Genomic DNA, 13859 nt, shown 5'->3' with positions numbered 1-13859 from the left:
AGTCACTCGCGTTATAAGAGGAATGTTACCTTCATCTTCCTCAGGTTCAACAGTTGGGAGGGTTTCCTCATCTACAGCATCTTTCTCAGGAGGAAAGAGAGTAATCAGTTTGGTGGTAGGCTGTTCCATAACGGATGTTCTTGTAACTGGTGGCCAAACCCAAAGGTAGTCTTCTTCTGTCGCATCCACAGTTTCTTCTACATCAAGTGTCTCCTCAGTGGCAGGCTGTTCCGTAATGGCCGCCAGTGTTGTTACTGGTGGCCAAACCCAAAGGTAGTCTTCTTCTGTCGCATCCACAGTTTCCTCTACATCAAGTGTCTCCTCAGTGGCAGGCTGTTCCGTAATGGCCGCCAGTGTTGTTACTGGTGGCCAAACCCAAAGGTTGTCTTCTTCTGTTGCATCCACAGTTTCTTCTACATCAAGTGTCTCCTCAGTGGCAGGCTGTTCCATAATGGCCGCCAGTGTTGTTACTGGTGGCCAAACCCAAAGGTAGTCTTGTCTCGCATCTACAGTCTCCTCTATATCAAGTGTCTCCTCAGTGGCATCCTCTGCAGGCTTTACATTAATTGTCTCCTCAGTGGCATCCACAGTTTCCTCTACCTCAATCATCTCCTCTGTAACATCCACTGGAGGCTCCTCTATGCCAAGCGTCTCATCTGTAGCCTCTTCATCAAGTGTCTCATCTCTAGCATCCACTACAGTCTCCTCTACTGCTTCTACTGAGGGAGGACCCTCACTAATATCCACAGTGGGGGTATCTGGGGTTGAGCCAGTGGTAGCCTCAGCAGGAAGAACAATAACTGAGTCACTGAAAGGCACAATGGTGTATTCCTCAGGTGTGTCTGTAAAAGCCTCAAGATAGTCCTCTCCAACAGCAACAGTTGGGAAGAAAACTTCAGTGTGCCCGACACCCTCCTCTGGCAAGGTTTCCAAGGTTGTCGCCTCCAACTCCTCTCTTAGAGAAACAGTGGGATCTGAAGGGGGAAAATGAAAAGTTAGCATCTCCTCAATGATTATATCCCATTTGACCTGAGCTTTAAATTAAGCTTACCCGGTTCAAAACTGAGTGTATGTATGTCCACAGGCAGGGACGTCTCCACGTTTAAGGCCATGTAAACCATATCCTTCAGTCTGTGTCCATTTGTGTAAACAACTGTCCCTGTCCCTGTGCCTGGTTCTATAGTGGAAATAGATTCTTCTTCATGGTCTTCTCCATTCGTCTCAAACACCACAGCATAGCGGACTGACATATCATCAGATCTGTCAACAAAGCAGAGCTTATATTGGAGAAATAGTATGTCTTTCTCACAGTATTTATTAGCTTAGCATTTTAGCAATTAAAGCAAAGACCAAAGTTTGAAAGACCTCTGGCTAATATAACACTGCTTTGTTTTTCCTTTGCTAATGACATATACAACACACTCTCTGAACAGTGATGCTATGTCTAATGGAGCCTGTTCAATTAAATGAAAGATTTGGCTCACTTCTTAGTACTTTCACAGTTCATTGAACAACCTACCGAAGTTCAACGAACCGAAATCCCAAAACACGAAGATCTTTGAACCCAGGAAGTTTGTCAAAAACATGAACCATCTGTGGAAAATAGAGACATCTGATGGTTATGTTTAGGTAACACATCTTTCTTAGATTCATGAAGCCTTCTCTCTGGGGCAATAATCATTCTAAACAAAATAACATCACACAATAACGATATAAACGATATTGCCAACACAGAAAAATAGCAAACACAAGTAAGTGGCCTGTAGTATAATATTCACTGAGTGTACAAAACATTAAGAAAACCTTGATTCACCTGGTCAGTCTACAGTATGTAATGGAAAGAGCAGGTGTTCCTAATGTTTTGTACCCTCAGTGTAGATTTCTCACTGTAGAATCATCTATGTGCTGTCAGGCTTTTGTGAATTTCTTCTTTATCTGGAAGGGGTGCATTTTTTCTAGGAATCATTCATGAGGTTTACACACTTTATCTTTCTGAGGTTACAAATCCAATTCAGTCTTTTGATGTTGCCAAATACATTGCTGGCTTTACACTTTGTCTACCCTTTATCATAAGCTTCTTTAAAACACAAGCTCATTTGGGATGTTATTGTGCATTTCCACGGAAAATTTACCCCAGTTTTTTATCCTAAAGGCTCAGACTTTTCTATTTCCATCAAACCCGGGCCTGGACCCGTGTCTCACTGGGCCATGGCTCTGATGGACCTGCTCTGACTTGGAGCCAAACACTGGCAAGTCTAGATGGAAAAGCACCATTAGTATTGCTAGATTTGCAAAAGGCAGTCATTCAACCTGAACTCAGGGGTAGACGTAACATAGTAAATGGAAATCCAGGACACTACAATTAGTATCATATGTTATGTTTCGTATGGTATGTATTAATTTGTGAAGATCCATCATCCATTTTGTATGATATGTTAGCTAGGTGGTTAACGTTAGCTAGGCTAGGGATTAGGGGTTAGGGTTAAGGTTAAAGGGTTAAGGTTAGGGAAAGGGTTAGCTAACATGCTAAGTAGTTGCAAAGTAGCTAAAAAGTATTAAGTAGTCCCCGGGTTTGATCCCAGGCTGTGTCACAGCCAGCCAGCCGTGACCGGAAGACCCATGAGGCGGTGCACAATTGGCTCAGCATCGTCCGGGTTAGGGGAGGGTTTGGCTGGCCGGGATTTCCTTGTCCCATTGCGCTTTAGCCACTCCTTGTGGCGGGCCGGGTGCCTGCAAGCTGACCTCGGTCGCCAGTTTGACAGTGTTTCCTGGTGCAGCTGGCTTTCGGGTTAAGCAAGCAGTGTGTCAAGTAGCAGCGCGGCTTGGCAGGGTCGTGTTTCAGAGGAAACATGGCTCGCAATCTTCGCCTCTCCCGAGTCCGTAGGGGAGTTGCAGCGATGGGACAAGACTGTAACTACCAATTGGATATCATAAAAATTGGGGAGAAAAATGGGTAAAAGTAAAAAAATATATATACAGTTGAAGTCGGAAGTTTACATACACCTTAGCCAAATACATTTAAACTCAGTTTTTCACAATTACTGACATTTAATCCTAGTAAAATTCCCTGTCTTAGGTCAGTTAGGATCACCACTTTATTTTAAGAATGTGAAATGTCAGAATAATAGTAGAGAGAATGATTTATTTCAGCTTTTAATTATTGGTTGAAAAACAAGTTTTAATGACTCCAACCTAAGTGTATGTAAACTTCAGACTTCAACTGGGCGGCAGGTGGCTTAGTGGGTAAGAGCGTTGTGCCAGTAACCGAAAGGTTGCTGGTTCTAATCCCTGAGCCGACTAGGTTGAAAAAATCTGTCGATGTGCCCTTAAGCAACGCACTTAACCCTAATTGCTCATGTAAATCGCTCTGGATAAGAGCGTCTGCTAAATGACAAAAAATAAAATAAATAAAAATAAGAAAAACTGTATTAAGTAGTTGCAAAGTTGCTAATTAGTTAAAAAGCTAAAGTTTTCCATGATGATATTTGAACACGCAACCTTTGGGTTGCTAGACATTTGCCCACCCATCCACCTGACCAACCACCCTATTTTCGTTTTTGCGTGGTATGGTCTTCGGTAACCATACCAAACGTAACATATCACACTAATTTGAGTGTCCTGGATTTATGTTTACTATGTTATGTCCAGTCTATGAAACCAGGCTGAGTCGTAGAACAAAATAATAATTCACTAATGTATGCCTACCAAAAACCTGAGGCATTTGCAATCTTTTCAATACTGTATTACTGAAGGAGCTTGTGATTGTCTCAAATATCACTGTACACGTTTCCCTCTGTGTGATATGGCTATGCCTATGGAATACAACATACAGTGAGGGATTGTAAGGATTGCCCCACACAAGGCCTACCTAATTATCCGGCCAACAATCAGTTCTTTCAATGAAAGTATTATCTTAAGAGTGTTATATTTCATTTTTTTAAAGACAAGGATGGTGGAAGTACGGGTGCGGCCGATAGTAACTGAAATCTGGACACTGACTGTACTGTATGACTATAACATATAACATATAACATGTCGCCTAATATAATATTCACTAAAATGGTCAACCAAATGTTAATTTTGTCTCTGGAACAGTAGTAGAGAAATATGATTTATTTATTTCAGCATTTCTTGATCGAATGCGAATGAACAGGTAGGGACCACAGTCTTTTTCAGCATTGACTCCGTTACATAAAAGCTGACAGTATTTCCACCACATAAATGCATCCAAGACCGACTGAAATCTTATCAAAAACATGTTTAATCGTTTTCACAGCTTTTCATTTCCTTAAAACTGGTCAAACTGATGTCATTTCGACATTTTGTACGGGAAGAAGGTTGCGTTTTCTCCCCAGCCCCTAAACGTCCTCGTTCCACGAGAGAAGCAGAAATAAATGTCTCTGCCTTTAGAGTCAAATTCTTACATGTGAATGGAATGTCTTGATAATCTAACACACCAGGTATCAAACCCGATTCATCTCTGTGACTCAAGATCTATGTTAGCCCATTGAGCTAAAGCCTAGGCATTAGCTCTGGGAGCTAAAATGAGTTGACAGGTCTCAGTCGAGTCAAGGTTATTACTCATGCAAATGTAGTTCACTAAACCCATCTCAGCAATAAAGGCTAATTTACTTGTTCATTCTCAAAGGTCCAATACAGCTGTTTTTATCTCAATATCAAATCATTTCTGGGTAACAATTAAGTACCTTACTGTGATTGTTTTCAATTAAAATGGTCAAAAAGAAACAAAAATAGCTTCTTACCAAAGAGCAATTTCTCAAGCAAGAATTTAGCTAGGACAGTCTGGGAGTGGTCTGAGTGGGGAGGGGAAACTGAAAACTAGCTGTTATAGGTACATAGGTTTGGAACTCTTTCTTATTGGTCTAACAACTAATTAACCACCTTGTGATGTCATCAGGCAGGCCAAAACTCCATCCCACCAAAACATTCAGAAATGTCATGCCATCTTTTCAAACAGCTCTTCACTAAAACTGCATTATCATAATTTTCACAATTTCACAGTATTATTCCACCGTCATGGTGTGGAAATATATACACTACAGGTCAAAAGTTTTAGAACACCTACTCATTCAACGGTTTTTCTTTATTCTTACTATTTTCTACATTGTAGACTAATAGTGAAGACATCAAAACTATGAAATAACACATATGGAATCATGTAGTAACCAAACAAGTGTTAAACAAATCAAAATATATTTTATATTTGAGATTCTTCAAATAGCCACCCTTTGCCTTGATGACAGCGTTGCACACTCTTGGCATTCTCTCAGCCAGCTTCACCTGAAATGTTTTCCAACAGTCTTGAAGGAGTTCCCACATATGTTGAGCACTTGTTGGCTGCTTTTCCTTCACTCTGCGGTCCAACTCATCCCAAACCATCTCAATTTGGTTGAGGTCGGGGGATTGTGGAGGCCAGGTCATCTGATGCAGCACTCCATCACTCTCCTTCTTGGTAAAATAGCCCTTACACAGCCTGGAGGTGTGTTGGGTCATTGTCCTGTTGAAAAATGAATGATAGTCCCACTAAGCGCAAACCAGATGGGATGGCGTATCGCTTCAGAATGCTGTGGTAGCCATGCTGGTTAAACCTCCTGCTCCATGCTTTACGGTGAATAATACACATGTGGAGATCATCCGTTCACCCACACCGCATCTCACAAAGACACGGTGGTTGGAACCAAAAATCTCCAATTTGGCAGTCTCCTCTGAACAGTTGATGATGAGATGTGTCTGTTACTTGAACTCTGTGAAACATGTATTTGGGCTGCAATTTCTGAGGCTGGTAACTCTAATGAACTTATCCTCTGCAGCAGAGGTCTTCCATTCCCGTGGTGGTCCTTATGAGAGCCAGTTTCATCATAACGCTTGATGGTTTTTGCGACTGCACTTAAAGAAACCTTCAAAGTTCTTGAAATGTTCCGTATTGACTGACCTTCATGTCTTAAAGTAATGATGGACTGTTGTTTCTCTTTGCTTATTTGAGCTGTTCTTGCCATAATATGGACTTGGTTTTTTTCCAAATAGGGCTATCTTCTGTATACCTTGTCACAACACAACTGATTGGCTCAAACGCATTTAGAAGGAAATACATTTTACAAATTAACTTTTAAGAAGTTACATCTGTTAATTGAAATGCATTCCAGGTGACTACCTCATGAAGCTGGTTGAGAAAATGCCAAGAATGTGCAAAGCTGTCATCAAAGCAAAGGGTGGCTATTTAAAGAATCTCAAATATAAAATATATTTTTGATTTGTTTAACACTTTTTTGGTTAGTACATTATTCCATATGTGTTATTTCTTAGTTGTGATGTCTTCACTATTATTCTGCAATGTAGAAATTAGTTAAAATAAATAATTACCCTTGAATGAGTAGGTGTTCTAAAACTTTTGACTGCACTGGGCCTTTAAGACTTTTCAAGGACATTTCTTCTCAGTTTGCCTCACCGTATCATGGAGATCGCGTGTGATGTCATGGTAATGGGGAGCTGCAGGGTCACTCAGAACAAGTTCACTGTAGCCAGGGTCTGCTATGGTGACACTGAACTCCACTATCTGCTCCTCAATAATCGCCTCCTCTGGTACAATGTTTGGAATCTCTGTTATCTGTGGAAAGCAAAAGCAGCAATGTCATTTTCAATGGCCATCAATGAGACTGTCAACATTCAATCAAGATTACAATGCCAAGGCAAGGTAGCCCTCAGAAAATATGGTTAAACTTACCTCCCTTGCTTCAGTCGGAATGATAAACAGTTCTGATGGAGTTTTCGAGCCTACAAAGTGAGCATTGTGCATTCATTCAGGAATTGTGTATTATTACTTTTAGCATACTGCATTGATGGATGTGGAGTACTTACATTTCTCAATCTCAGTTCCTCCAGCTGTTGATACTTCACCGCTGGAAATCAAAAATGCATGTTTTGCAACAATTCAAGTTTCAAGTTTTAAAGTCTCGTGCACAAGTACAGTGAAATGCCTTTCTTGCAAGCTGTGCCGGTCTTGACATCATAATACTACCATAAATTAGAGATAGATTCTCCTGGTTGAAAGGAATGTCCTTTGTTTCAGAGACATTTGCCGCCCAAAAACGTCAAGATCCAACAATGAACATTGGGACAATATATTTCAACATCCAAACGTTGGGAATGATATGGAATGAAATGGAATATGGAAAATTAGTGTCTATTTTGTGATGTCATAACAAATTGTATGAAGGCGTTATAAGGAAAACATTGTGACTTGAAGAGCTTTTACACTGTGGATATCAGGGTTACATCCTTTACCTTGTGTAGAAAATATCAAGGAGGAAGACAATGTTTTCGTGAAGATAGGAATGTGATTTTAGCTTTCTAACAAAATCATAGTGATAATAATACTTTTGCCTCGTAACTAGCCACGCCCGAGGGAGCTCAGAGAGCATGTCAGTATGACGGAAACGCCCCTTTTTACCAGAGTGCATAAAAGACTGAGATAAGAATTATCAGATCAGACTAGACGGACCTCAAGCTGCAGCTTTTGTCCATATTGGTCCCGACCCTGAAAATCAACACGAGGTGAAGACGACAAAGTTGCCTCCACTAACAATCAATGTTACGGCTGAGTAGCTGTTCTAAGTACTGTATCTAAGAAGGTGAATTTAAGTGGGACCATCCTGTTACTCTCTTCAAACCATCGTCTACTACACTGCTCTCATCACCCCACAGGGGATCATCGACACGGCTGATTAGCCGTCCTCAGAAGACACTTCCAGAACGAGTGAAAGTAAACAGACAACTAAGAAGGACATTGTGACCTCTTGTGGACAATCAGAGCCTTACATCTAAAAGTCCATCCGAAAGAGAAAGACCAATCGACCCCTTCCCACGAAGGCCTGGGTCCAACAGAGATACACGACAAAGACCTCCAACACGTAAATACATGTATTGCTTCCTACCAAACGGGTGGTGGTTCTGGGCAAAGAATTAGGATTACTATGAGCATAGGTCCATGTGTATCCCAAGTGTTTTCTCTCTCTCTCTCTCTCTCTCTTTAACTCTCCATCTTATGTAACAAGTGTCATATTGTGTTAGTCCGCTAGGGATCCGTTTTCATTGTATTAAGTTTCTAATCCCTACCTATACTGTGTACGTGTTTGTATCTTGTGTTATAATTTTTTATTAGTTAGTAAATAAATAATTAAATCAATTTGTGTGGTACGGAATGATCAGTAAGACCGGGGTTCGTGCAGACTTAAAGAGCCTACGAATGAATGTTAAATGATAAGAGATATCTAGATATCTTTAGAGTTCATTCGGGAATCGGTAACTCGTTAAACAACTTTTCCCGTGGTGCCCCAAATTCCTAATGAGTTAATTGTTACATTATTAATTTAATCTAGTAACAATTAAACATAGTAGGCAATTATTCAATAAATAATAGTCGTCACAATATTGAAAGTCACGTCACGACAATTGCTAAACAACCATTTTCAAGTCTTGCCATAGATTTTCAAGCAGATTTAAGTCAAAACTGTAACTCGGCCACACAGGAACATTCACTGTCTTCTTGGTAAGCAACTCAAGTGTAGATTTGGCCTTGTGTTTTAGGTTATTGTCGTGCTGAATGGTGAATTCATCTCCCGTGTCTGGTGGAAAGCAGACTCAACCAGGTTTTCCTCTAGGATTTTGCCTGTGCTTAGCTCAATTCCGTTTATTTTTTATCCTGAAAACCTCCCCAGTCCTTAACGATTACAAGCATACCCATAATATGATGCAGCCACCACTATGCTTGAAAATATGGTGAGTGGTACTCAGTAATGTGTTGTATTGGATATGCCCCAAACATAACACTTTGTATTCAGGACAAAAACTTTAGTGCCTTGTTGCAAACAGGATGCATGTTTTGGAATAATTGTTTTCTGTACAGGCTTCCTTATTTTCACTATGTAAAATAGGTTAATTGTAGAGTAGCTACAATGCTGGTGATCCATCCTCAGTTTTCTCCTATCACAGCCATTAAATTCTGTAACTGTTTTAAAGTCAAAATTGGCATCATGGTGAAATCACTGAGCGGTTTCCTTCCTCTCCGGCAACTGAGTTAAGAAGGACGCCTGTATCTTTATAGTGACTGGGTGTATTGATACACCATCCAAAGTTTAATTAATAACTTCACCATGCTCAAAGGGATATTCAATGTCTGCTTTTTTTTACCCATCTACCAATAGGTGCCCCTCTTTGCAAGGCTTTGGAAAACATCCCTGGTCTTTGTGGTTGAATCTGTATTTCAAATTCACTGCTCGACTGAGGAACTTTACAGATAACTGTATGTGTGGGGCACAGAGATGAGGTAGTCATTCAAAAATCATGTTAAACACTATTATTGCACACAGAGTAAGTCCATTAAACTTATTATGTGATTTGTTAAGCAAATTTGTACTCCTGAACTTATTTATGCTTGCCATAACAAAATGGTTGAATACTTATTGACTCAAGACATTTCAGCTTTTAATTTTATAATAATTTGTAAACATTTAGAAAAACGTAATTCCACTTTGACATTATGGGGTATCTAATGTCAAAAATCGAAATGTAATCCATCTTAAATTCAGGCTGTAACACAACTAAATGTGGAAAAAGTCAAGGGTTTTTTATATTTTCTGAAAGCACTGTATGGAAAGAGTAATCTGTTACAAAACACCAAAAAATGTAATGACATTCGGGGATCGTCATTGGGTCTACACTTGATTGATGCGTCTCGCTGATAAAATTACTTTTTATGTAGAAACAAAAGTTGAGACACCTGTAAAGTGGCTGAAATACGGGATTGTGCCGGGATGACAAGTGCACTCACATTATTATTATTTTTTTCAACCATGACACAGAGGTGGGGGTGTTCATTTCATTTAGAAAAAGCTTTTATTTTCATATTTACCACTGTAGCAGTACAAATTGCAAATAGGAGAGTGGTTAAATTATCATTATTTATAGAGCGCTCCCTCACTCCCCCCCCCCTCCCCCTTCCAATATGGATGTATGTTAAGTCAGGCCACCAGATGTACAGACTCCATCAGTTTAGGGAGCTGAGGAGGGTCATTTGAGTTTACCTGTTCTTGCCCTCTACCAATTGTGCTTGCGGCAACAGCGAGTGAAAGTGTTTTTGGTCTTGATGACATTTTACCATTAGAATTTAAACCTTCATGAACAGCTCTTTGGAAAGGCTTGTCTAGTCTCTGGAGTTGGAGATGGTTGCCAGGCATTTTAGAACTTTGTAGTCAAACCAAAAATAACTGTGGGGTATGAAACATTCATTTGAGATTTTCTGAACATCTATTTTGTTTTCAAACACCATATTAAATTAGAATTCAAGTGATAGAAAGAGGTCGTTGGTTGAAAATGTATGAGGGAAGGGGGTTGAACACCCATTTCAATTAAACGTTGCAGGCCTACTTCTTGTAATATCTATAAACAATATATAACATTTCTCCAACCTTTCATCTACCTACCTTTGTTGCTTGATCTTCTCCTGTTCAGCAACTCTCTGAAAACCAAACAAACATAAAAATTCAAAATATATAATAAAATATTATTACATCTTTATGACTTATCACCACCAATCTTTGTGTTATTACCCCTCTCTGTTCCTCTTATTACTGGGATGCATGCAGGTTTTAGTACTCACTGTGGCCACCATGTCAATATGTTCCTGGGTACTGCTGAAGTTCCTTGCCACCTCGTCCAGACAGAGAGAGCCATGTTGGCAGGCATAAGTCCAATGCTTGTACTCCTCTGAGTTAGGAACCCTGTCCAGGAAGATGAGGAAGGCCTCCCATATCGCCTCTTGACAAACTAAATTAATATTGAAACATGTCAGAATTGCTGAATAAAGATGTGTGTATCTGTGTGGGAACAACTCTTAGCTTATAAAGTAAATCAAATCAAATCAAATTTTATTTTGTGTAATGAAATGCTTGTGCTTCTAGCTCCGACAGTGCAGTAATATCTAACAATTTCACAACATATACCCAATACACACAAATATAAGTAAGGAATGGAATTTAAGAATATATACATATATGGACAAGCAATGACAGAGCGGCATGAACTAAGATACAGTAGAAATTGCAATTCAATGTTTTCACAATCTCATTACTTTATGCATGTAAGACAAGACACAGAAATTGATTCATTATGGCCTAGGTTTGAACAAACTATTTTGACACATACCGTTAATATGATAGGACAGCTTTTAATAATGTATCAGTTAAATGTCACTTTAGATATTTGAAACCCAACGCTGGAATGAAATGTACTCGTCCCTGATATTTGGGAATGTTAGAAACATGAATAAAAAAATCCCTAACACTTTTGATGATTTATTTACCTCTGTTATGAGGAGTAACAAGCACTGTTGAATTATTCATTGTGCTTATGCCTTGGGGAAGTTCTCTTACATTTTGATTTCATAAAGTGAAGTTATTATTTCCACAGCATATTTACTGTTTGAATACCCTCACCTTAATGTAACTCAGTCCCTGAATTTAGCCAGTCACATTTTAATCTATACATCAAATCTGAATATACTGTACATGGATTTCACAGGGCATGCTCATGAGAAAATAAAAGTGAACGCCTACAGTATTTTATGTTTTTCAAGTTGAACGTCTCCCAGTTTGTAAAGTCTCAACCATGAATACTTCAAAGCCAGCAATGATTTATTAAATTGTGACAAAGATGTTCTATTTTGATTAACTGCTTTATCTCTCTCTTGAGGGAAACAGTTCAGAGCCACTGTTTTTGGAATAGCTTAATCACCCCACTGTCTAAAGGTGTCCCATGACTGTGAATACTGTAAGGATTTATGAGCTCACAGCAAAGTGTGGTACAATAGGGCATGTTTATATCATAGAACTAGAATACTAGAATGGACATGAACCTTCTTCTGACGGTATTAAGGTCAGACATTTTGGTAAGGGAGTTGGTGCTCAGCCAGTGCTGTGATAAGATATTATGTAAAACAATGAATTTGAAGATTATCTGCAGGGTATGTTTGTTAGCAATTTTTTTAAATGATTTACTGCCAATATGCCAACATTCCATACAAACAATGCAGTCAATGGACAGCCATACACTGGCTGAAATCAGTTGATGATAGGACTTAGACAAGATGTAAATGCAACAAGTACTGATTTTGTATCAAGTAATAAAACACAGCTTTCCAAGAAAATAAACATTTTGACATGTATGGTCTGTTTACATATACAGTATTTTAGAGGCTATTTATACAGACAATTGGTATAAAACCTGTGTAAACTGTATTCATAAATATATGACAATATTCAAGGTTGACAATAATGATATTACACCATTTCTGATATATCACATGCCATACTTTTATTTTCCTGCATAAGTAAAAGCAGGAAATGCATCACATATGCCTCTAATGCCATTCATTGCAATTAGACTGGTTTGGATTTCTCCCTGACCCCAATGGCTGCCATTTTCACCCCATTCTGGATCTTTGAGGGTTTATAACAAAGCCCTTCTAGTAATTCAATAGGATCTCTATGGTTTATATGTTCCTGTTCCCAGTAGATCTACACCCTTAATATATGCCATTTAGCAGACACTTTTATACAAAGCAACTTACAGTACAGTGAGTGAATACATTTTTAGTATGTGATCCCAGCGGGAATTGAACTCTCGACGTTGGCATTGCTAGGATCATTCCCTTACCTCTGAGTTTGTAGTAGGCCCGATGGCTGGAGATGACCTCCTTTATATTCTCTTGAGGACATACTTTCACCCCAGTGGTGAAGAACATAGACCTCTTTGTCCGGTGTCTGTCCTGGTCCTGTCTCGTTTTGACATGGGTGGTGTGTTTGGTTGGCCTTACACTATCCAGGAAATGTCTGTATTTTACATTTCGGATTCCAGACAAATCTTGGACCTGTAGGTCTGCAACAAAAAATACATATATTAGAAATGGTTATCTTACCATATCTTTTTGTCCAAATATGCTACTTTATTGGTCATTTTACAATATAAGATGTAGAAGATGTATACTGCTTACTTTCCCAAATCGTTTCTAAGGTCTAACCATAGAAAATTATAGAGATATTCATCTGTATATACAGTGCCTTCAGAAAGTATTCATACCCCTTGACTTATTCTACATTTTGTTGTGTTACAGGCTGAATTCAAACTTGATTAAATAGCAACTCCTCAGTAAAAGGCACATGACAGCCCGCTTGGAGTTTGCCAAAAGGCACCTAAAGGACTCTCAGACCATGAGAAACAAGATTCTCTGGTCTGCTGAAACCAAGATTGAACTCTTTGGCCTGAATGCCAAACGTCACATCTGGAGGAAACCTGGCACCATCCCTACGGTGCTGTGGGGATATTTTTCAGCGGCAGGGACTGGGAGACTAGTCAGGATCGACGGAAATAACAGAGCAAAGTACAGAGAGATCCTTGATGAAAACCTGCTCCAGAGCGCTCAGGACCTCAGACTGGGGTGAAGTTTCACCTTCCAACAGGACAACGACCCTAAGCACACAGCCAAGACAACGCATGAGTGGCTTCGGGACAATTCTCTGAATGTCCTTGAGTGGCCCAGCCAGAGCCCGGATTGAACCCGATTGAACATCTCTGGACAGACCTGAAAATAGCTGTGCAGCAACGCTCCCCATCCAACCTGACAGAGCTTGAGAGGATCTGCAGAGAATAATGGGAGAAACTTCCCAAATATAGGTGTGCCAAGCTTGTGGCGTCATACCCAAGAAGACTTGAGGTTGTGATCGCTGTCATAGGTGCTTCAACAAAGTACTGAGTAAAGGGTCAAAATACTTATGTAAATGTGATAT

At 39.6% G+C, this 13859-nt stretch overlaps 1 protein-coding gene across 1 annotated transcript in view; it reads right to left on the bottom strand.

The window, feature by feature from the left end:
- impg1b (interphotoreceptor matrix proteoglycan 1b) overlaps positions 1–12817 on the bottom strand; it is a gene marked incomplete at its 5' end in the record, with an annotated part of 30949 nt that extends 18132 nt beyond the window's left edge. Inside the window, 7 exons of the mRNA XM_084143973.1 lie at positions 30–84; positions 511–974; positions 1052–1260; positions 1520–1593; positions 6467–6625; positions 10676–10842; positions 12730–12817. Coding sequence (XP_084000099.1) covers positions 30–84; positions 511–974; positions 1052–1260; positions 1520–1593; positions 6467–6625; positions 10676–10842; positions 12730–12817 — 1216 coding nt within the window. The remainder of the gene's footprint in view (positions 1–29; positions 85–510; positions 975–1051; positions 1261–1519; positions 1594–6466; positions 6626–10675; positions 10843–12729) is intronic.
- Between the last annotated feature and the right edge of the window lie 1042 nt (positions 12818–13859).

Source organism: Coregonus lavaretus, assembly GCF_964263955.1.
Source record: "Coregonus lavaretus genome assembly, chromosome: 27".
Classification (NCBI taxonomy): Eukaryota; Metazoa; Chordata; class Actinopteri; order Salmoniformes; family Salmonidae; genus Coregonus; species Coregonus lavaretus.
Note: the sequence above shows the minus strand (reverse complement) of the source record. Positions and strands in the feature narration are given on the sequence as shown.